At 40.7% G+C, this 24,696-nt stretch overlaps 1 protein-coding gene across 8 annotated transcripts in view; it reads right to left on the bottom strand.

Moving 5' to 3' along the window:
* kcnma1a (potassium large conductance calcium-activated channel, subfamily M, alpha member 1a) overlaps positions 1-24,696 on the bottom strand; it is a 141,106-nt gene that overhangs the window by 75,877 nt on the left and 40,533 nt on the right. For all 8 annotated transcript variants that reach the window (XM_067610261.1, XM_067610259.1, XM_067610262.1 and 5 more), the window contains exon 3: positions 46-107. In XM_067610261.1, the coding sequence (XP_067466362.1) occupies positions 46-107 (62 nt within the window). The remainder of the gene's footprint in view (positions 1-45; positions 108-24,696) is intronic.

The raw sequence follows: 24,696 nt of genomic DNA, 5'->3' as shown, positions 1-24,696 counted from the left end.
AAATGTCAAATGATCCAAAAAATAAGTAATGAAATTAATACTTACTCTGAAGAATCTATAAAGTATATTCCGAGGGCCCCGATGCTGAGTGCAAAGACCAACACCACCTGCAGAGAGAAAGAAACAGACGGAGGAGAAATTAATTTCATGCAAAAGAGACTTCTCATAGACCTACAAACGTTTTCTAACTCTGCTTATTAATGTACTACACAATGAACAAAGACTTGTATTCAGTTTGGGTGGACACAATAGACAACATTAGTTACAGAATCAGTAATTAAACGACAACTTTCCACTGTATTTGCAGGTTGCAGAACAGTGGACATTTTCAAAAAGCATTCACTGAATAATGAATGTTCACCTTCATGTCAGCAAATACAGCCTACTGAATGCTGGCAGTGTAAGGTCAAGCCAGCACAGTTATAGGAAGCAAAGAAAGGACACACATTTGTAAGCCTAACTGTACAGAAGAGCAGTGACAATGTGTGTAGGGGGTGTTGAGAGGAAGTGCTTAGAGAGGACTGCAGTTATCAAGTGTTGACGTGTACTCTTCAACTACTATGCTGAGTCAGTGCTTGCATTGTGTGAGATTGTGACCCTGCTGGACTGTTGTCTGCATAATGTTTCAGTGACTATATATGACTGGTAAGGTAAAGTCAGGTAAGGGAACTTAAGTTAATTAATCTTGTAGAGAGTCTAAAAACATAGTTTTGTTCAAATAATAATAAAGACAAACTTTGAATCCGTTTAAATTCATTAAGATCAGTGTGTTTCTGATTTTTATTAAATGACGCATTTCTTCAGATTATAATGCAAGAAATCATGGTTGATTATTAAAAGTCAACCTAAGGTAAGTAATTCTCGCTGGGTTTCACTTAACTAACAGGACTTTCACATCCTAACTGTGGAAGTTGGACATAGCCGGGATGTTAATGTCAAGGCTTTGTCATAACTAATTTCAGTCGTGTGCTTTGAGAATGAATAACTTCCACATTCACAGAGACCTTCATCTGTCAGACCATGAACAAACCCAAACATCTCTTCTTCCTCTGCCAGTGTAAGTGTGTTCATTTGAACTGAACACCACAGTAAAGGTGGCAGCACTTAAGAGCACAACACATTATTCAGCCACCAAACTCATCTATAGTGCAACAATTCAGCAATACAGTAGCACAAAATATGAATGCATTATTTAAATCTAATGTAATGCTGTATATCTTATAACAATAATTATACAGAAAAACTACAGTTAGATCCTGTAGCAAATACTAAAAAACTGAATCATTTTTATATTGGTAATTTATATGTCAGCTTCCACTTATTCCACTCCCTCGTAAAAAAAACAAAACAAAAACAGCCACATGTGCCTCAATAATACCCTTCAGCAAACTGCACTTGCAAACATTAGAGGTCATATCACCGTCATCATCAGTGCCACTATCATCGCAATCATCATCTTCTCAGCAGCTGGCCAGCATAGCGAGGCACAATAGTTCCTCCACTGTGATCCATTCTCCTATTCAGCGATCTCACAATAGAAGCCCACTGGTGTGGCTTATGGTGTCATTCATTATTGATGATAGGAGCTTGATTACTTTCATCTGATGGTCCTTTGGATTGATCCAATGCATTGTCGTTGCGGTACTAAGTAAACACCCCCATTCCACTGCATTTTTAATGGTTTGCCGCTTGAATGGAGGATGATGGTGATCCTGGGCACTGAGTCGTCCAGGGCCGGAATAACCTTACAAGCCAAAGACATCAATGATGCGCCGCACAAAGGAGATGGATAGCAAGCTGAAACATGATGATAACATCTGGCTTTTTGAATAAAAGGCATTTCACTGGACTGATTAGGAAAGGAAGCAATTGACTTGAGGGAATCATATGATCCAGAACCTGTTGTGTTTTCTATACAGAAATTAAAATATGTGCTTTTCCCACAAGATGGCATAGTATGCTTGTGGTGAGTTGCAGGTGCAAGGTGAACACCAAAGCCAAAGTGAGAAACCCCCTTTACACACAACAGCATTTGGATGTTAATGCTGCAGAAGCTCACACAGTACATTTAGATGCATATACACTGACATTTCCTTCAAGCTAATCTTTGCCTCTAATGTTCAAAGTAAGAGGGTCACATGGGGTTGAGAAAGAGAAAAGAGAGAAAGAGAGCAGTGGAGAAGGGGGCAGAGAGAGGGAGAAGTATGACTGAGCAGTCAGTGGTTGGTAGCTGAGAAGCTGAGCAGTGAACAGTGAAGACCCAGCAATGAGTTGAGGAGATAAGAAGCGTCATCATCTTAAATTGACCCAGTTATTCAGCTGTGAAAGCCAGTCCACCCCTTCACCCCATCCCCCCCTTTCTCCCTCTCTCACACACACACACACTCTCTCTCCACAGAATGTCTACGAAGGCTAACTGTCGACCTCAAACCCACAATCTACCAAAGACAACCAACCGAGCAGCCGCCACTGCAAATCAGGACCAATATAATAACACTCAGGGGAAACCTACAAGAATAGTGATGGTAGAGGGGCATTCCCTCCGTCTACAAATGAAATTGAGAAATTAAAAAAATGAAAGACAGAAATAAAAGGATTGCTAAGTATAGCCACTGCTGCAAATGCTCCTGTAATAATTGCAAATTAGCTTTTTTAATTCCCTGATTCACATGTGATGATATGGCATGAGTGAGTCACGTTTGTTCGCAACAAACTGTGATATGTCGACATCATGTCAGCAGACCAGTATTCTGTGATGATGTCTATGTTTTCTCCTTAGCAGCCGTGTAGGTTTTCATTAGTGTATCCCTTTCTATATTTAACATGCTGAGCTAAATCTGTTGGATGTTTTCCGAGGTGCACTTTAGCAGGCAGACTGAAAGACTGGAAGTGTAAAAGAGGGCAGTGTTAAACCGTGTATATGTGTATGCGCTTCAACGTGTACAGGTTTCAGGTTCCAGCATTGCAAGCGGGCTAAAGGTAGCAGCAGTCATATGACGCCTGCAGAATTGTAAACACATAATAACACTAACTTACATGTATAAACACACGTGAGTGTGTGACGTTCTCAGTTGATCTGGCAGTCTAGAGAATTTCGAGGGTTCATCACGGCTTGTCTGTGGAAGCTCTTTGAGGTGCCCTAAGACTGAGCCAAAATTTCACACAAGACTTCCTCCTCCAACAGGGGGCCTGTCTAATGACTTCCTCTATCCATTAAGTGTACCCTGTGACAGGGAGAGAGCACAGTCTTGCAGACAGGTGATGTGGGCTGACAACATAAATAATATTCCCTTCGCATTGAGGCCAACTACCAAGGTCAAGAGAGAGGCGACTCAAAGGCTTCTGACTCCTCTGCATTTCATTTCAAAGTCCCTCTCTGTATCCTAAAAAGAGGAGTAATTTCAGAAAAACATGAATACAGTAGAAAATAACCAAATGGGATGTCTTTTTTTTCCCAATTACAGTGAATTAAATACCTGAAAAATCTGGGTACTTCCATCATGTCGCTGCAAAAAGAGACGACAAGAAAGGAAGAAAAACGACAGCACTAATTGATTCATTCATTCCAAAAATGGCATTTGTTTATGTTCATGTGGAAAAACCCTCTAGCAGGCATAGTAATTATGACTCTTAGCCATCAGGAGCAAAGGAGGAAGGATGATGAAGGGAGCAGGTTAGGGTGGATGGGTGGTTCAACAAAATGTGGGACTTTGCCACAGGAGGATACTGTTCATTTCCTGTTTTGTTGTTTGTTTGTTTTATTTTAACCATGATTGCACTAACTTTCATTAACCTTAACCAAGTGATTATGATTGTACAGTAACCATAATGACAAAGGTCACATTATTATTTTTTAACCATGATCACACACTTATTTGAACCGAAAAAATGCCAATTTCCTAACCCTAACTAAGTTGTTTTTGTACCTAAACCCGGTCAAACCTTAAACACAATATTGTCACACCATAAAAGCCTTTTCTTTTTCAGGTTTTGGAAATCACTGACAAATTATGTTGTTCTGCTGATAGAGGTTTCAGATCAGAAGACGCTTACATGTGTCGTTCTGGAGGGCAGTTACAAACAACAAATTTTATCATTTATTAAAAATTGGACTTGCAGGATGTTTACACAACAGGTCCTCAAAAATAGGTATTTAAATGTTCATAGATAAGTGGATACTACCTTGGTCTATTGCAAAATCTTTGTTAGACATTCTCTCTGGGCGCTCTATATAACAAAGTAATGCTAGTGGATTTATTCTAGCTCTCCCCATCAAAAATATCCTTGTTGGCAAATTGTTGTTTTTTTTTTTGATAAGGTCAAAGGGCTACATCATCAGTTTTTAGCAACTCCTACAATACAAATTGCTATTGATTTAAATTCTCTTATTGGTAGTTTAACACATTTTAAAAGTAAAGCACTTCTCTTACTAACTGTGTGAACAAGAAAAATCATCTGCCATAAAAAGTGTATTATTTTTTGTCTATTGTATTATACATCTAAACAAGCCTCACATATTTAAAACCAGTTAATCACCCAGCCTTAAGGACCCCCTTTGTTCACATCATCTCCAATAAAACCTTGGCTCACACCACATGAGAGAAAGTTTGAAGTTTTAATCTGAAGCTATTTTAGTTAATTTATTAAATAAAAAACCTACTTGTGCAAAATATTAATAAAATCCAAAGCCTGGGGCTAATGAGGCAGCTCAATTGTGAGCTGATTTGCATGCTATTGTTTCAGAGCTTCCAGAGGTCGACATCAAAGGCAGAAAAACAGATATCCTCAGGGGTAGTGTAGTTGTTAAGTAAGAATTGGGAGAAAATCTCAACTGGAATATTTTTGTTTCTCTCACTGTCAAATACTTAAATAAATACTTTCTAAGAATTTTAATGGGTTCCCCAAGATTACATGAGTGGGAATCCTCAGCGGGAAGTCAAGAATGCCCATCAGTACTGTGTGGCATCAGGATAAGCTTGTTCATTAATCCAGCCTGGCTCGATGGGTAGCCAGAAAGAGGAGTTCCAAAATGTCCGATTGATGCCTCAGCCAGAGAGGATTTCAGAGGTCCACAGCCAAGGAAAGCTCTTGCGAAACCAGTGCACTGTTTCTGTTTTCCTGTGGCTTTAATCTCTCAACATACACATCTGTTTTTTATAACAGGTTTCAAACAAAATGAGAAGAGCAGCAGTCAGTAAATATTCATTCGTATCCGATACAGATTTTCTCAGAGTAATTCACATCATTGAAACAGAAGACAAATGCAACTCTATAGTGTTCGCTCGCTCATCAAATTGTCACAATGTTTGCACTGCAGAGCAAACATGTGCATCCATTCCGAGTGTTTGCTTTCATAACAAATACTCCTACATTATCAGACACGGCTCTAGTGTCAATACAGATTCAGACACAAAATGAAATAGAATCACACGTCACTGCACAAGGTAAGTGAGAAGACTCTCACTAGGGAAATGTCAACATATGAAACCTCCATTAAACTTTGATGGCATACATCCATACATCAGCACACGTCGTGATCTCCCCTGTCCCTCGGCCTCAAATGGCAGAGAGCTATAGACGTAGCTTCGTAGGTGTAGGTATGATCTGACATTCTGTTAGAAAACACACTCTGTATTCTAGTCACACACTGCATAACTCAACCCACACTACAGATTCACACTGTGTGACTGAACAGACGTACCACAAGCATACCAATTCATACTCAAGCTTTCTTTCCGGTTTGACAAGGATCACCAAACATGGACAGGTTTTTAAAGTCGATTGTGATTAATAATAAAAGAGGTCATACACATTTTTGTGTAGGACTAACATAAACAACAAACACTGGATATATGTGTTTTTGTCTTAATACTGTATGTCTGACAATCCTTTGCCCAAATTGAGAAGTCCAAAGTGAAAGAATTTTCCATGAAAGAAGCATGAAAGAAGGACACAAACATTTTCTGGGCTTTAAATCTAATATCATCAGTCAGTTACGCAGCCTTGAATGAAGACAATCCAGTCCGAGGCTATCAGAGTACTGGAAAGTCCACTTAAGACTGTCTGAGGCTCAGTCTGCTGATAGCTTGCCTCTGAGCAGACTTTCCAATGACGTGAATGCTAATTGCCCCTTTCGTCACAGTTTCACCCTCCTAATTAAATATTTCCTCTTTTTATTGATACAACAGACAAGCAAGGATACAAAAACTTATTATGCTTGACTGTCGAGACAGTGAGGCCAATTACACCCAGATTTCAAATTTACAATTCATAAATTATGAGAGTGCAGACTCAAAGGTGCAGAGTACAAAAACAGGCAGGATACAAGCTAAACCCTGACTAAGTTGTGCAATGGTGTGTGTCTGAGTTGTTTTCATCATATAAATCCAGAGAAGACTCAGTCAATTTTAGAAGGCTAATGAGGAAGCCCAAAAAATGAGAGCGAAATGAGATGAAGATAAATTCTGCATGTGCTAATTTCCTGTAATTAAATGTCTAAAACCACTTCAGTAATTTGTAGATGTAAGTCCAGACGGCCTAATACATCTTATCTGTTTACTCTATTTCTTCTTCATTAGCTGCTAAACGTGCTTTCCATTTTTTAAGAAAAGAAGGTAAACGACAGAGTAAAGGAGAGAAAATAGGCTTTAACTGACACAGACTGCAACACAGTCCTGCCTCTCTTTTCATCTTATCGTCCCCTTTCCCTCCCCTCCCCTCCCACAGCCAGCTCCTTTCGTGTTACCGACCAAGGTCACACTGTGCCCGTCTCTGGAGTACAGACCAGGTGAATAGAGGATCAGTGGAAGGACACTAACGTGTCCTTCAAGGCTCATATGCATCATTCATTCACAACTCCACCCACATGACAGGATGGTCTATTTATTTCCAGGACATTTTTGAAAAACATCAATTTCTCACTATTCAGCATGCGATTAAGGGCTATGCTTCAAACCTGAATGAACCTATACAGCCTGTATCTATTAGGAAAGAAAAACAAATGGCAAGATATTTGCAAAGGTATTCATTTCTTCTTTAGTTACAGATATTGTAATATGGAAGTCAAATCACCTTGAGTTATTGTGGATTTTCACTGTAAATACTGTTGCTGATACCGTGACTAACGACTGCTTTGAGCGCTGCAGGAACCACATCCCACCTTCCTCACATACTTACGCTCCAACAACTTTAGTAACTTCCTGTCGCTGTCTTCTTGCTCCTGTCAACCATGACGACCATGGCAGGTGGCATCTTACAAAAGGACTTTTTCCTCTAAAGAAGCAAAGGACTGACTGACTTACCTGGAAGGAAGCAGGCAAGATAAGAATTGTTTGAGATGGTGTGTTGATGGAAACATCTGGAAAATTGAGCCTGTCCTCCCATTAAAAACAACCCTGTAAGTCATAAATTTATTCGCCAAAAACAACCTACAAAAACGACCTTTGAGTGACAGACAGCATCTAGTAATTATGACCTGGGGGCGTCAATATAAGGTGACTTCTTTGTTAGGAAGAAGCTCATTGGGTGGATGGCTAGATAATTAGTTAAATGCAAAAAGTGGACTTGGGTGCAGGAGACTGCTGTCAGCTTCCTGTTGCCAACCATGAGTGTCATGTCTTCAACTGTGAGGGACATTTTTTTTAAAAACGTAACATGGTGTTTACTGTTGCCATGATGACGAAGGCTGCCTAACTTTAAGTAAGTAGTACCAACGTTCCATCATTTCATCATTTTACCCCAAACTATGATCTTTCCCTAACCCTAACCAAGTAGTTTTTGTGCCTAAACCTAACCAGATATTAACCACAATGGTGTCGCATAATAAAACATAATTTTTTTTTAACAGTGATGTAACAGCTTTGGTAAGTGGCATATTACGCTCCAATGCGTCACTCTGAAAATGCTCCATTGGGTCATACTGGAGTGCAGGTACAAACAACCTATGTGGTTGTTTAATTTGGAGGACTTGCTGGGAAAATTATATTCCACAGACTCAGAAGTGAAAGTGAAAAGTGAAAGTGAAAAAAGCAGCTTTCTGCATTTTGTTTGTCTATGGCAAAGATGTAGTGAACCCTTTTCATTTATTTGAATCAGACATTGCAACACTGGAAAGGTGATACTACTGGGACTATGTTCGATTTTGATGCGTGAAAATACAAACACGGTGTGAAATGCAACACTTTCAGAGTGCTGGCTCCATTTAAAATGAACTTTGGCACTGTCAACTGGACAGGTGCAAACCGACAAGCCGCAGCAAGCAAACCTGGATTTCTCCATAGAAGAGTGCAGACAGCTATGGTTAATGTGCTAGTGTGCATATTTATTGCACCCCACCACACAGACTGACATATTAAGCATGTACTCCATTTAACAAACACATTTTAAAAAATTATAGAAAGAGATTTAGGATACACAACTAAAGACGTGTTCTACAGACAGAATACAGTGCATTTTTTCATCTAATATAAGCCCAAGAAATGATGGCAAATAAACTGACAGGCTGCCACAATGTTTTTTTTTATCTCTGGAAGGAAATGCAATCTCATAAATCAAAAGGTGACCACTGATGCTGAACCCCTGGAATTGGCTTCATTTAACCCTAGTGGCCTCTATGACACTGATGCCCACATATTATTGTACCTAGGCAACAGAAACAGTGATTGACGGGGGTGAGGAGGGGTTGGTATGAAGGAAAGCCTCTCAGGTCTGACAGGATGACAGCTCCTAAAATGAGCATCTGTCAGTGGGAGATGAAGAGGAAGCCTGTGGGGATCTGTTACAGACGGACAGGACAACCTGTCTGAAAAATCTCCTCTAAAACTTTCTGTGTAGCATCATTAATTCATGAAAAGAGGATTTTTTTTCTACTTGTGCGCTGTGAGAGGCGTGTTACTGCCGAATTAAACCATCCGAACAGAGGTGGACTTATGGGCACTGTGAGGATGTACGGTATGCTCTAGATACTAGAAGGGCAGGTCACCCTCCCTCTACAGCATCCTGTTTCTAATGGAAGCCATCCTAAGAGACCAACACTATGACCATGACCTTGAATGTTCGCAGAGGATTCTGAAAGGACAAAAGAAAAGAAGAGAAGGAGAGAGGGCAAAAAAGAGAGAGGAGACAAAAAGATGGAGGTGATGATGACAGGAGATGGAGGGATGAGAGAATATTAGAGAGAGCCCACCCCGTGGGACATGAGGAGCATTAAGAGGTGGCAGAAAATGGCTTGTGGCAGAGACAGAATGAGAGCGAGAGAGAGCAGCTGAAGAGAAAGAGGGGTGGAGGGATGGAGAATATTAGAGCATGTCCTCTAAGGCACAGCAAGAGCTTAAATGCCACAGCGTGTGCACGTCTGCGCACGCGTCCTCACCTCTTAGTGTGTTAGTGCGCATATATCATGTGTGTACGTCTTCAACCTTTCCATGTCTTCAACCTTTGTGTGTGTGCTTTTGTCGGTGAGACAAAAGGGAGGACCCCTACTGAGATTGCGCCAGCATGAAGAAGATGACAGGATGCATGTGACCAGCCTGCAAAGAGCCGCTGACAGAGAGGAGAATTCTTTAACTCAACCATCATACCCATTCTCCACCTGACATCCACCATATGAGCTTATAAATGGTGTCTTTTGAAAAGTGCAGTATATCTGCAGAATATTGAATGGGTTTTATAGAAAGCTGCTGCCACTGCACTGAGTTCATATAATGTCCATTATGCATAGTACTGTAGCTGGAGGCAAATATTATTTTTAGTGAGATGCAACTGTTCAGCTGTTACAGCAATGGTAACTCAGTGGTAAGTTTGTCATGTATTAAAGATTTTAATGCGGGAGTTCAGTGGAGGTTCTCTGTGACAGAACACCACAGGCTGATGGACTCTGGGTAAAGTGTGGCTTTTTGCTGCTGGATATCACAGGTCCGCAAACTTGTCCCCAAGCCTCATGGCACTAGAGTCAGCGAGTGTCAGTATGTTTTCTACAGCCCTTGACTGAACCACGGTCAAATGGAAAAAAGGATGTGACAAGGACAGCATCCAGTACTAAGACCAATTTTTTCAGATTCAGCTGCTTCAGTTTGCAGCCAGTCAGTGGGAGCTCTAATTGTCTCAGCAAGAAAACATGAAAATAACATACAATAAATAAATGAGAAAATGGGTTGCAACAGCAGTCATACAATAACAGTATTTTGATTATGATTTCACAATAAGTGACTGAAATTCTCTTGTCCTAATGCAGGTAACATCATGAATCTGTTAAGTCTCTCCAATAATCAAACTATCCAAAACCTTAATCAACCTGATAAAGGGTTTTTAGATACTGACACATTGTCTATGAGTAGCCAGCTCTTGTTGTGGGCAGTGGTGAATGTAAATGTAAGTGTCAGTGTGTGTCTTTGAAAATGAGCCAGCTTAAATTGCCTTATTTAGAAACTGTCACAATCATTACCAAGAGAACACTATGGCTTGATTGTTTTCCAGCTCTTCCAAGGTGATTTATAAAGGCCTTCTTTTTATTTAATTATTTCTAAGTACCTACTTCTAAGTTCCTTCTACTCTAATTTGCCAGTAATGCTGCCATTTTCTGAGAAAAGTAGCTAATGGTCACCAATAAATTGCTTCAAAATTGCAGCAATACCATCATGCTGTTAAGTATCAACACAATAACAGAGTTCAGTGTGGTTGCCATACAGTATGTGTCACTGGTCACTCTGCAGGCATTATGTCAACAGGGGGTCTGAAAACTCTGAAGCTGCATTTCAAGGGCCAGGGTCTAAATTAAGTTCCAGGGAGATTGTTTTATCCCCACAGGAACTTTGGGGACGGGGTTTACAGGGATGACTGTTGCTGATTGGTCAAACACACACAGCGCAGCTGCTTCAACTTGTGTGCAACTTCATTTATAAAACAATAAAGCACTCTTGTATCAATTTAGGACCAGTTTAGGACAAGGGGAGAACATTTCTTTATGTATGTTAATGTTAAAAGTAAAGTTAGGCTTTGTTGTTGGCTTCCCGACCTGTTTTAAAAAGGAGCAAGAGAAACAGAGATAGCGCGAGTGAGCTGAGAGCACCAGCAAGTGAGAGAAAGAGACAGAGCAGTGGTGGTCAAGCGAGCTAAAGAGTAAATAAAAAGAGAAAAAGAGAGGGAGCGGCAGTAGCGAGAACAAAGCAGTGAATAAGAGAAATAAAACTTTATTTTCTGATTGTTTCACAGCGGTTATGTTCTAAAATAGAAATAAATAACCATCAAACACTCAACAGATGTTATACTGTGGACACAGATGCTCTAAGTTTCAGTTTCAATTTCCTCCTTGTATTTCTCCTTTGCATTCATTCATTACATTCAACTCATGCAGCAGTAAATACAAAAAACAGCAAAAATCTGTGCTGTTGTTTCCTCATGTGTTAATACTGCATCTCTAAATGCTGCCATCATTTTCAAATTCCTCATGGGTCTAATTTGCATTATCTACATGGTTCCTCAGATGCAGTAGAAACACAAACAGAACTGCACTACAGGGACTTTAAACTTCCAAGTTTAGTCCCTGAGATTAGTTCCTCTGGGACCAAAGTACCTGGAACTTTTGGTGGAAACAGTGCTTAAATCTAGCAGCGTTGCCAGGTTAGCAACAGTAGTTGCTACGGCTATGTCTGAGGTGGTGCCCAAGTAAAAAGTCAGACAGCTGAGTAGGCTAAAAGCAGAACAGAGAGGAGCCAGTAATAGCATAGGCATAGACAATGGCGCTGGAATAGGGGCAGGTCAGGCCAAGTACTGCGGTCTTAGCAATAATGTCTAAGCCTACTCTAACATGTTGGACCTTTAAATTCAATCAGAATCAGAAACAGAGGACTGTGAGTATTATGGCTACCAGTTCAGACTAGTTTAAATAATTTCAAATTCAACATTGGGCCCAAATTTTTGTGACAGTGCAACGACCAGCGCAAATAGGCAGCACAAAGCATGTTGGTGATTTTGTGGAAAATGGGTCTTAGACATCTCAGAGGCATGTCTGTTTCTGGAGCGAAGTCACTCTGCTGCCACTTTGGTGATTTTATCAACAAGAGCAAACTAAATACATGCTGTAAATGCGCTGCAGGAACAGATTAATGCTTGAAATATAAATTAGTTATTTCAATTAAACACTCCAACCAAAATCGTCACAGAAAATAACTTTTAATATGGTTAAAGCATATTGATTTGTAACTGAATGTGGGTGATTTTTACAGTATCTGTGGTCCACAGCTGCTTTATACTGTATGAAAAGTTTCTCCTTCAGTTCATTAAATCCTTGCACCATCTGAAGACAGCAGGACTGATATGTTGATAAATCTTGAGCCTCTGAGTGCTGCACCAGAACACAGTGCCACAGTTGTTCATTGTATTTACCTTCATTAAATTGGCTGAAAATGACACCAGGCTTCTGCAGAATAACTACACACATAACTCTACATACATCAGACTGGTCAGTTATAACTGGATAATCTCCTTTTTAATGATGGTGATGTTATAGCAGGGCTCATCAGCCTCTTTTACTACTTTCTTTTTAGCAAAAGTAACATCTCATTTTTTTTCTTGAAATATATTACAGCACAAATGCTGTTGTGTAACATTAATTACTAAACTAGATGACCATTTACAAGGTGAGATACATTAGAGCTATGTCTGAAATAGCACCAGTCCAATCATGACCATTACATCATCCAAAGCTGGATGTCCCCCCACTTCAAAACCCATTCCAGCGCTGCTGGGCATAGATTTTGGGGGGGGAAGACAGGGGATACGGCATAAATTGGTGCATAAAAACTCACCAGAATGCAGGAAATTAAGCTCAAAGCTCAAGTTTAAAGCTCAAAATTTTCTGGTGGAGGACCCCCAGACCCAATGCTTGATGTGCCCCCCCAATGTCAAACGAAACCTATGCCAATGGATTTATGGATAGGCGAGAAATGCCAAAGCTTTAGGAGGCAAAATTGCCTAAGTCCAGACCTTTGAATATGCCCACTCCACCAAGTTGAGCTGACTGATTCTGTTGTTCTCTTTGTTGAAAAGCAATCAATCCGATGAGCGTCGCGGGGAGAGTAACGATTAGCCAATCAGCGCCACGGGCAGGACTAATGCTGTTGTCAAGCTGTCCACCTGAACCAAGGAGGAATAAAACTAGGCACTGCTGATCAAATATGAATCAAGATTCTCTTACTGCATTGCCTATTTCTCTCCTACCCACCAGAGTGTTTAGTGGTGATCAAATCGATATCAGACAGTTCTGTCTGATATCAGGTAAGGGCAGTAACCCATTTGGACCACTGACTGGCCAAACAACTGGCCAAAGTAAATGTCCCACTGGTCCTGTGCCAACTACAATCTTTACTGTTGAACCATGAAGAGATAATTAATGCTCTTAATTGAATTAAATGTGACAAAATAGAAATTTCACTTTAGTGAGTTAGTTTTGAAACAAGAACAGGTAATATAAAGATAATTCTATAGGGTTTTACTAAATACTGTGATATTAAGTTTAAGCATTTGTTCCAAAAAATTATGTCAGCATTACATTAAAAATATACTATTTGTGGTAATATGTTTAAGATAATTAGTATTAAATTATGAATACAGCTGAGAAAAATATAGCCTTCACAACTGAATGTGACCCCTGCTGGCCTCAGATTGAACACTGCCAAAATCTCCTCCCATTCAGCCGCAATAAAAAGAAAATACTTTATCTCCCATAAGACCTCTCCTCAGACTTCTGCCATGCAGGGAATCCTTTCAGTCTGACAACATGACACTGAGTGGGCTGCTCTTCTCAGGTGTTTGTTCACAAACTAACCTGCGAATGAAATGCAGCAATTTTTTCTGGTTTTCTGAGGAAAAGTCAAAGTACTGTGACTTGTCACTACCGCCCATGCTACTATTGATTCATGTCTTCACAGCTGTTATATTCTCAGATGGAGTATCTGCATAAATGTTTAAAAGTAGAAGAAGTAGTGTTTGAGACAGTATAGGTAAAGTTTGACAGAAAGGAGTGGTAGGCCTGAAAGAATAAAAGGTCAAAGCTATAATTCCGACTTTCATATTCTAAATGCATCATCTATCTTAGTCATCATAGAATCATAGTCAGAGTAAACATAATGATTAATAGACATGATGTACTGTCGATTTCCTCTCCAACACCTCCAAACACCTTAGTCAAATGTATTTTGTTCTTTGATTTTTTTTAACTCAATAGTGTTATGAATGTAATTGTCTCATGTATCAACCCATAGCCCACTTGGCATTTTTATAACTGGTACAGCTTCCCATCAGAATGATGAGAAATTACCTCTCTGCTAACATATTCGCTATGTGAATACTAAATGCTTGTCTACAAGTGGCTTATTCACCATCTGGTCTGCAGGTCATAATGTATTCAAGTCACTACACTGTTGTCTAGGCACCGGTTACTTCCACACAATCCCATTATGTGCCTTTAATCATAGCATAAATCATCCCTGCCATAGTTAATAATATCAAAACTTTATCACACCAATGCCATTTCTATTACAATGCATGCAGCGCAATTACTTTGTCTGATGCATATTGCAGAATTCAGCAGAACCTTTCATCCTTCTCCAAAAACTGTCATACTGCATTTGGCTGCCAGAGGAACAACCAAGCCCTGCCAAATACGGAATTAAAAACTTCAGTTTCCCCCCCAATAAGGCAAATGGATTGCAACTAACTCACTGGGAAAAACAATATAGCTGTGCCACATCCTGCTTTTGCATTCTTTTCTTAAAAGCACCCTTCTCTATCGCCCACAGACCCCCCCTCCCCCCACCTACAGGTGCATAAATTTCATCTCGGAGGAGACGCAGCAGTGACATGATCTTTATCTAATTAAATCAGGATTTCGTTTAATTTCCTGAAGGTTAATGAGAAGTTTATCATCCGCGTCAAAGCCCACTTTCGCTAGCTAACAATGTAGTAGGTCCTGATAAGGTAGAATGCTCGCTCGCAGCAAGGTGAAAGATGAGACTAGGATCTGCAGGAGGAGGAAAAGCTGTATTAGTATTCCGTGTTTGTTGGCAGGCTATATGTGTAAAGTGGAGAGCAGCAACATCTCAGTGTAACCCCCCCGTGTTTGCTCTCTGACACATCAGATCAAGCCCTATACACAGCTGTCCAGCTCAGTCAATAAGGTGGGCGGATGCCTGGAACCTGCCATGAATGACCTTAACACATCTTTGATATGTTCACCCATCAGCAGGAGGGATGGTGGTGTCACAGTAAACACTTTGGCAGGTGCTTTCACCAAACAATCCCCTTGATTGATGGTAAGGAGGAGTACTCTCTCATATCATTCTGAAAACAAAGCATATTTCAATTTCAGTACTACTTACCAGGCCCTCAGTATGCTTTTGTAGTTTTGAGATATGGCTGGGGACTGCAACAGAAGAGTAATTTGCAAATGGTTTCTGTTCTTTTGCCTTTTGGGGTATATATTATTAATTCTGCTTTAGTCATACAGTTATTCATTCAGTAGATAATTAATAGTCTCCCTTGCAAAATAGTAGCTAATCCAGCTCCAACAGAAACAGAAAGTAAAGGATTTCTCTCTCTCAATTACAGAAATTCTATTTTAAACCTAATTTCGCATCTTGAACACCTACTGTATGTCTTGAAGAGCTTTGCATATTCCTCCATGATGCAAACATGAGTAAACTAACAAATCGACCAGCAAGTGAGTTATTTAATCAACTATTTGATACACGTCTGCAGAAGAGGTCAAGCCAATGAACTCATGTGGTTTCACACAGAGCCCTATTAAGAAGACATTGAGCCAAACTCCACTTCAATGTCCATCAGTTCCACCTCTCACCTTTCCTCTGATGATAAGCTGCTGGTTTGATTGATTGTTGACTAGCACTGACACCCGTATCAATATTCAGTATCAAGCACACTTGTCAGTGAAAAGTTCAGCTGCCTGCTGCCTGGAAGGCAGTCATTTCCTGTGAGACTGAGGATTTTATAGGTTTAATATCAGACACAAGCTGTTTACAATGCAGCTCTCCATTCAGAGTCCCAGGACTCCTGCTTCCCCTTTCAAAGCCCAGACTTTAGTATTATTGAAAGTGCTACATCAAGCTGCTGTACAGTCATATTTGTATAATGTAAATGCAATGTACATTCCTGACTCTCGTACAAAAAATGCAAACAGGGTTTGGGGTAGAGCTGCGGCAAAAGTATCCATCAATTCAAACAGGAACTATGACTGCAACACCCTGTCTTTACTTGTTATTTCTGGTTCAAGGAAGCAGCATCCTGGTTTTCTTAGCAAATCATTTTAAGATCGCAACAGCATTGCGACAAGTTTTTTTTATTAATTTTTATTAATTTGCAATTTCAGTTGACTTCCTCTTTGAGCTCATTGGAAGTGGATCAGAAGGATGGAGGCACCCAGGGATGGAGAGACAGACAGATAGAGACAGAGAGGGCACAAAGCTCATTCCTGTGAATAAGAGATGTGATGTTGCCACGGTGATATGCCACTTGTGGGAATAACTGTGAATGCAATGTGCCAGAGAGGCACATACAGCTGCAGCAAAGTAATAAAAGGGTATCACAAAACCAAGACATCACTCAGTCTTCGGGGGCTAGGATGGTCTGGCCTGTTAGCCTCTCTGTCAGAGAGTTTTATGCTTTCATTACTTCAGCTAAGTAGCCCTACGATGGAGCTCCCCCCAGCTCCTGGTTTACAGTCAATCTATCTATGGGATTATTTTCAAAGGCGCTAAAGGAAATAGGAGAAACAAATACTGTCATTTTGAGTAACTGTTGAGAAATTGCAGTACAGATGTGATACATTGCTTGGAGGGGTGTGAGCTGGTTCAGCAATCAAGTGCTAAGCATGTTATAGAAACTATTATAGTTAAGTCTTAGTTAAGTATTTTAGTTAAGTCTGTCTTAAAATAGTAGTCAGGTGCCCATATGGACAGTGAAATAGGTTTCACTTGCTGTAATCATTCCTTCTGTTCATACTCACCATAATAAGATCCCTTCCTACTGTACTTTCAATGTAAGTGATGGAGGATAAAATCTGCAACCCTCATGTTGTTAAAAAGAAATGTATTCCAACATTCATCTGAAGCTTGAATGAGGCTTCAGCCATCCAAATGAGTCAAATCAAGTGGATATCTTCCAGAGTTAGAGCCTTTTTAGTACAGAATTCACTCTTTGTGTTTCCCTGGGCAGCGTTTCCCTGTTAAGCTGCATTGGAGGAATATTAACAAAAAGAACAAATTTGTAACAAAAAGGCTGTATCTTTGGAAGATATCTACATGATTTGACTAATTTGGACAGCTGAAGCCTCATATTAACTTCAGAAAATCTTTGGAACACATTTTTGCACAGAAGGAGGACTTTGGATTTTGTCCCCCATCACTTACCATGAAAGTGGTAGGAATCTTTTGACGGTCAGTATGAACAGGAGGAATGACTACAGTGAGCAAAACATGTTTCAGTGTTCACCTGACTATTTTTTAAGAAAGACTTTTTAAACATTGTGAACCTATCCCTTAACTACTGTTTTGTATGTAATACACATGTTACATAATAGCATTTCTCGACCTGGTTGCAGCTGTTTACAGTCAAGGTATTTTTTTTATTCATTAGTATTGATTTAACTTGAAGCATAGTCTGTCCCTACCCTCATTTTGACTATGCTTGACCGCAGCTCTCTGTACAGCCACATGCATATTACCTAATAATTGCAATGACTGCACAATCTCTCATATAATACAGTCATGCAAGCACATGTATATGCAGGATATGTGTAGGATGTTTAGAGGAGAAGAGAGGAGAGGAGAGGAGAGGAGAGGAGAGGAGAAGGAAGTGAGCAAAGTCATACTGCTTCTGGTCCTTCTTTGATGCATTGAGGCTTTGAAGTCAATACTGATGCAATTTAGGGCCGGAGGCAGAGACAGACCTAAAAACCATTTAATTAGCACCTTGCCACGGCTCCTAATATGAGAGAGCCTCAGTAACAAAGCCAAAAATGTCTGCACTTCTCTGATTTACTCACAAGTGAGACTAGACTTTATCAGAATATTCGTCTGAAAACATTTGGCTTCCAGTATGTACGCTAAAATCTATATCAGGATCAATTCTAACATTAATTTTCCTTCTGCTGTTATTTAGTCTCATTCCCTTCCCTATCTTAATTTCACCTGCTCTCTTATACAATAATTGCTCTCCCTCCGTTCTTTCCTGTGCCTCTTACATCACCTGCGATCGTCCCCGAATGATCTCATGGAAACTGTGAGCAGTGAGCGGCGAGGCCGGTGGGGGTGATGTGTTTTAGGGACACTGTGGGACCGACCCAACCCAGGAAACAGAATCCCAGTGGGGGTAAACGGATCTGAAAGATGGCTTAGCAGATGGTCCGCACTCTGCTGACTCCTCTGATGAGCAATTAGAAGCGCAAACATGACACGAGTGACAACAGCATATTAAGAACGAACCTGAGACCGCAGCTACAAATGCGTTGCTGTGACAGGAGTCACAAGACGGTCAAAAAGGGAAGAAATATGAGGCATATAGAGCAACACCATCACATGGAAAACTGGCACTAAATCAGTCACCTTCTGAGGCTCTGTGCATAGTAGTAGGGGTGTTTCCTGTCAATATAAAACATTATGTGACAGCTGGTTTTTGCTGCCTCTTTGGTCAGTTTTAAGAGTGGAACAATATCATCTATCTTCCACCACTGATGTTGCCGCAATAATAACCTGTCCACCCTATAAAGCAGAGGTAGGGATGCAGTCAGCCCCAGCTCCACTGATCCTTTCACTCCCACACTATTTCTCTCTCTTTCTGTGTGTGTGTGTGTGTGACTCAGACCTGCTGATGTATAGATGGTGAGACAGACTGAGAAGAGGAGGCAGTACTGCTTCACAGAGCAATCGACATGCAGCATATAAAGCCAAGAAAATGTTGAATGTTAATGTGACACTTCATCAGTCCCAATTGGGAAATTCTCTTAAAGCTTTGCCCACTCCTGGGAGTTTGGGGCACACAGTGAGTTAGAGAGGAACACCTGTGGAACCGGGAGGGATTCAATTTCTTCCTCCAGAAACCTCAAGGTCATTTTATCATGTTTCAGTGGTAGATAATGATATATCTTTTGGTTTTACTGATAAAACTCCTTTTTGCAGTCAAAACCATGTCAAGTAAGGAAAAAGGAATATATCAAAAATGTTCTTTGAGCCTTCAAGCCTCTGAGTGGGTGTGCAGGTGTATGAGTTAGAGTCAAACAAAACTTGCTGCTAACGGTATCTTACAAGCCCTGGATAGACAGCATTTTGTTAGCAGTGATATTGAGGAAGGATAACCATTTATAATCTCTCTTAACATTTGCATGTACGTTTTGAAAGGTGTTCAGTGTGCTTAATTAGCTATCTAGCCTGGAAAGTGACATTAGCAGTGCACTTTCAGCTCATTCAGCAAGCCATAGTGGAGGATAAGATGTGTTTGTCGACAAGAAGGAGCAATTAGAAGGAAAGCTAGTGTGGGTTCGGGAACCAGTTCCATGGCTCAGGCTGCTGTCTGGCTGTCAGTGTAATCATCAGCCTATGAAAGAACAGTGATTTTACGGCTTTATGCAAATACAGCAAAGTGACAAGTAAAATGCAATGTGATGTGAAGTGATTTGTTTGGCTTTATGCAAAGACAGCAGCACTCTGACTAGTACACAGACGGTGGAGTGCTGACACCCCCCTGTTAGGTACAGATTTTTGTCTTTTCAAGCATATTTTTGGGGCATTTTATGCCTTTAATCATAGTGGACAATAGAGTTGACATGAAATGACGAGAGAGGGAAGGGGAATAATGTGCGACAAATGTCACCGGCCAGACACAAACCAACAACATTGCAGTTCATGGTTGTCAACCTAACTCCTATTTCACCAGGTTGCCCCATGATTTTTTTTTTTGTAAAAGGGAGCACAGGGCTTGTAATTTACATGCAACTTACTTTCAGTAAACTTTTATTTGAAAATAGGGCATAATACAGAGCCTATCCTTCCTCTGCACCACAATAATGCACTTCCGGATCATCAGGAAAATAAAAGAACACTTATACTGACAGGAGTATTGCAACCACTAGAATTTCCATTCTTTATTAATCTTGGTAATATCCTCTATCCCTAATCCTGCTTTTGGAAAGCATTAAGAAATGTGCTTGGCAGTGACTGCGGTGTTAGATGCGGTTGGATCAATGTGATGCTGCAAGTTCTGATCCGTTAGGTGTGCGTCATCCTGGAGGCACTGAGTCACTCAGTACTCCTCCCCGAGACCATACCAGGCAGCCATAACAAAGATGAGACAGGGAGAGCGCTGTCACTGAGAAGACAGGGGGCTCCAAATGACAAACATGAGAACATCTGCATCCTCTGTGACTGCCTACTTAGGTCTCTATCTGTCTGCACGCAATTTTCTGCCTGTCCATCTGCCTATTTGCCTGTCGACTGTTTGCTCTGTGACTCTGTGCGTGCCTCTATCTGTGTGCTTCTAGCCTGAAGTTTAATGTGCTAAATGTAACCTGATTTCTGACTACCCTGTCAGTCCTCAGCCTGAGGTTTCAGCAGAGCATAAATAATCATATTGTAAAAAGTAAACAAAATACCATTACTGCAGTCACTTACTGAGACTCAAAGAAGGCCATATTTTAATTATCTAATAGCATGGCCTACTTGTTTAAAAGCTACAGTGGGTTTGTTCTAATTAGCTAAGTGATTTTGGATTTTCTTATGAGACACTCCAAGGGCATTGCCACCAGAGCAGTTCCCACAAATAGCTGTATGGAACAAATCAGGAAATACAATACCTTAACCTTTTACTTTGCTTCATACATGTAAGTTTCAGGGGCATTTATAAATGTTTTGTAGAATGAATGTGCTGAGTTTTTTGTCTAGCCCAGACTAACAGAAACAAATGAACGTGTGCTGTCGCCACAGTGTCTCAGCCACATTGCCTTGTAAGTCACAGGTGACTTTGATCTAATAAGGAGAAGGCCGGCTAGCCAGCTAAGTGAAACATCACTCCTGCGTCTGCTCTCTTGACCTTTTCTTCTGCAGAACAGTTTGAGGGAGGGTGGGACAGACAAAGGGCACGGGCAACTGCAGCGAGAAAAGACGGGTGTAGGTCATTGCCTCTTTAGCAATAGAGGTCCAAGTGGCAATTTGATGGGTTAATAAATGGGGGAGAGAAAGAGCAAGCAATGATGAGTCATCTCGCAGAACAGCTCAGAGTTATGATGGGCCTAAAAGGGGGCTGCAGGGAAAAATCATTCATGAGGACAAATTGAGACCAACCATTTCAGAGTTGTAAAATTCTCCCTAGTGTGTCACAAATTTATGATGATCAATGGAAAATGGAACAATGGGGGAAATTTAACAACTATAACTATATTACATGATATGAATGGTGTTCTACATAGACATTATGAATATTTCAAATACAATTTATTGGATGTTTCTCCTCCTGGTTTATCTTACAGTTAAGGAACTCTAGCTGTAACTCCAGCTGTAACTCGTACACTGTAGACTATTCTCCTACTCTTACTTGACAGAATTTGTAATGGAATGTTTTCTGGATAATATAATACAGTAGACTGAGCCTTGTATTTATATATGCATGCTGAGATGTGCAGCACTATGTCTGCTTACCACGTGAGAAAGTGGTGTGTGAATTTCTATCAGCTAAAACGATGCAGCCTGATGGCAGGGCTCCCCGTTGCTTTTCTTTCCTCCTATGACGCTCTGCTTTCCCTCTCATCCCCCTCCTCCTCCTCCTCCTCCTCCTATTGCTACACTTCTCCACCACTCAGTGCACGACTTATATTTCTTATGTGGCGGCAGCCCAGAAAAAATAAGTCAGCAGGGCTGACTTCACTCAGCTGACCTCTGGTCGTGGTATTAGAATACATTCTGAACCATAACTAAATCCCAGTGACATGTAGCACTAAATCAAACCCTGGAACCAATTAAAAAAAATTATGACCAAATGGACATGTACTCATACGCTTAACATAGTCACTACACAAAAAAGACTGAAGCTGCAAATGTTTATTTACTTTGCTCTAACCTTTATAATCAAGCTGAACCAAACTTACACTTAAGAGAGAATACCTTATATAAGAACTGAGAGACTGATCATTGGTCATCCATAAATGAGCCATCTTGTCATCCTAATCTAACTTTTTTTTCTGATTTATGTTCTCTAGAAAACATTTTTGCCAATGCACAGTTATTTAAGGCCTAGTTTTTATGGAGTCGGAATCAGAGGGGACAGTGGCTAGCACCACACCCATCTCTCTCCTTGTGCTCACTCCTTCTCACTCTCCTTGCTGCAGTGTTTTTGTCCCCTGTGGTACCTCCAGCATAAACAGCCATTCATCACCGTTCAGAGGATTTAAGTCAATGCCAATTGGATTGCCATCGACTGAACTGATAAATTATGGCAAATGACAAATGAATAAGCTGTGCAGCAAGCTAAACTCAACAACTGGGAGAAATGGGAGGAAGACAAGGAGACAGCTTGGAGGTTTGAGAGAGCACTGAGTTTGAGTTAAGGGAATAAGAGCGAACCGGCTCAGAAATTGAGTTTCATTACGGAGGAATACACTGCCAGAGCGAAGTGTCATGTCACCAAATGCTGAACAGAGAGGTGAAAAATTGATAGATTTGTCTGTGTCCACTGCTATTAATTTACAGAGAAATTGGGTTGTGAAGCGTGTGTGACGATTCCTGGAGATATGGTCTCTGCGGCTATCGATTGTTTATTTCTCATGTCAACTTGACAGACACACTTTTGACAGACACAATGGGAATTGAGTGCATTTGTTCGTGTATGTGCATATCTGTCTATGCGTCCTGGCTAGGGCTGGTTTAAAACTTATTGACTTTGAGCAGAATAAAATCATGACCATTTGATATGATGTTATTGTACTACAAATTTCTGTCCAAATTAGTTATGTGCAAACTTTTAAAAAAATAGTTATTGCTTTACACAATTTGAAAGAGTTTGGTCTCATATACTGCATGAGTGAAACAGTTCATTGTTTTTAACATCAATTTGATTCTTTTATTGCAAATATGCCTGTATGTGTGTGGGTGGATGTGTTTGTTGTACACATTCCTCATTGAGTCTTTCTGGCAGTAACACAAACTGCTCCCCCTGGATGGATAAAACATTTTGTTTTAAAATCCTCAAGCTTGCAATCATGCGGTATAATGGACAAGATGTCATATCTTACTGAATGCATATGAAGAGCCATATGCTGCCTGTTAGTTTTATGCAAAGGGATGAGGCTATTGTCACGGTGGAGCGTGATGCAGGAGATGCTGCTGTGTTGACAGCTGTATCCATGCTGAGGAGTTTACTGACAGCAATAAATGAGTTCCACACACAACGGGAAAGCGTAATTAGCCAGCCCAAACAGACACACACAAACACACATATTAATGCACACAAGAACGCATCCTCTTGCACATGCATACACACACGCGAAGCATGGAGAAACATACTGTGTCTACTCAGGCAAACACACATCAGACGCACACACATACATTCATGGGTAAACTCAGGGATACAAACAGACCCTGGCAGTACCCAACGGCTTCTGTAAAAAAAAAAAAAAAAAAAAAAACAACCACAAATATGCTTATGCAAGTCCAAAGGACTGTCAGTACAAAGATGCACTTATACATAGAGGTAAACACACGCTGCAGTAATATAAACAATGGCAGTCTTAAAAGTGGAACACTGTGAATGACAGCTGTTCTCCGTGCAGGGAGGAAGGCAATCATGGGGAGTGCGAGAGAACACATTCACACTTATTTTCTCCACAACGGGATGTTTGAGGACACATGGAAACACAATGGATCATACACACAATGTCCTTACACACTCTGCACAATCTCACCTTGTTTCCTGCCAAGACACACACACACACACTGCAAAAAACCGTTCAAACACATAAGCTGAGCAGAGCAGCGAATGGAGAAAATGAGATAAGAGAGGGGTAATCACAGGCAAAGGTGCAGGTGTCAGAGTCTCTACTGCAAAATCTGTTTTGAAAAAAACGAGCCCTGCTGGATTTGTTACAATTGCAGTCATAATGCGTGTGCTGTCATTCTACTGTAGAGATAGACAGATGTGTTGTATTTGCAGATGATAGGGGTCAATATGCAGAGCGCCATGCAGTGCGGGGGTGGATTGGTAGGCAGAGGGATGACCATAGGGTTTAGGGAGCGGGCCATGTGAACAGATGGTCCCTGGTTGCCACCCAAGATCCCATTAAGAAAGATGGCAGAGCTGACCTATTTCTGGACCCACCATGCCATGCAAATCCACTGCGCAGAGAGATACAGCGAAAATCTACATTCAGATGTTATAATCCTCGCTGTTTTTGTTGGACATTATGGGATTACATACGTTGTTACTGAAGCATTAATGCAGGAATCAATTAGATGAGATGCTGCGGTAATGCATCACAAGAATTCAGGCAACTCTTATTTCCAGCTGTCCGACTAGTCATTTCCCAGGACGCTGTGCCCTTGAGTGCTTAATGAGGTCTTTCTACAAAGCAACTGGGGTGATACGCTTGTCAAGAGACCGATGAGCCATCCACTGCCAGACCAGAGGTGCTTTGCCTTTCACCTG

The sequence above is a fragment of the Thunnus thynnus genome, chromosome 14, assembly GCF_963924715.1.
Source record: "Thunnus thynnus chromosome 14, fThuThy2.1, whole genome shotgun sequence".
NCBI classification, from domain to species: Eukaryota; Metazoa; Chordata; class Actinopteri; order Scombriformes; family Scombridae; genus Thunnus; species Thunnus thynnus.
Note: the sequence above shows the minus strand (reverse complement) of the source record. Positions and strands in the feature narration are given on the sequence as shown.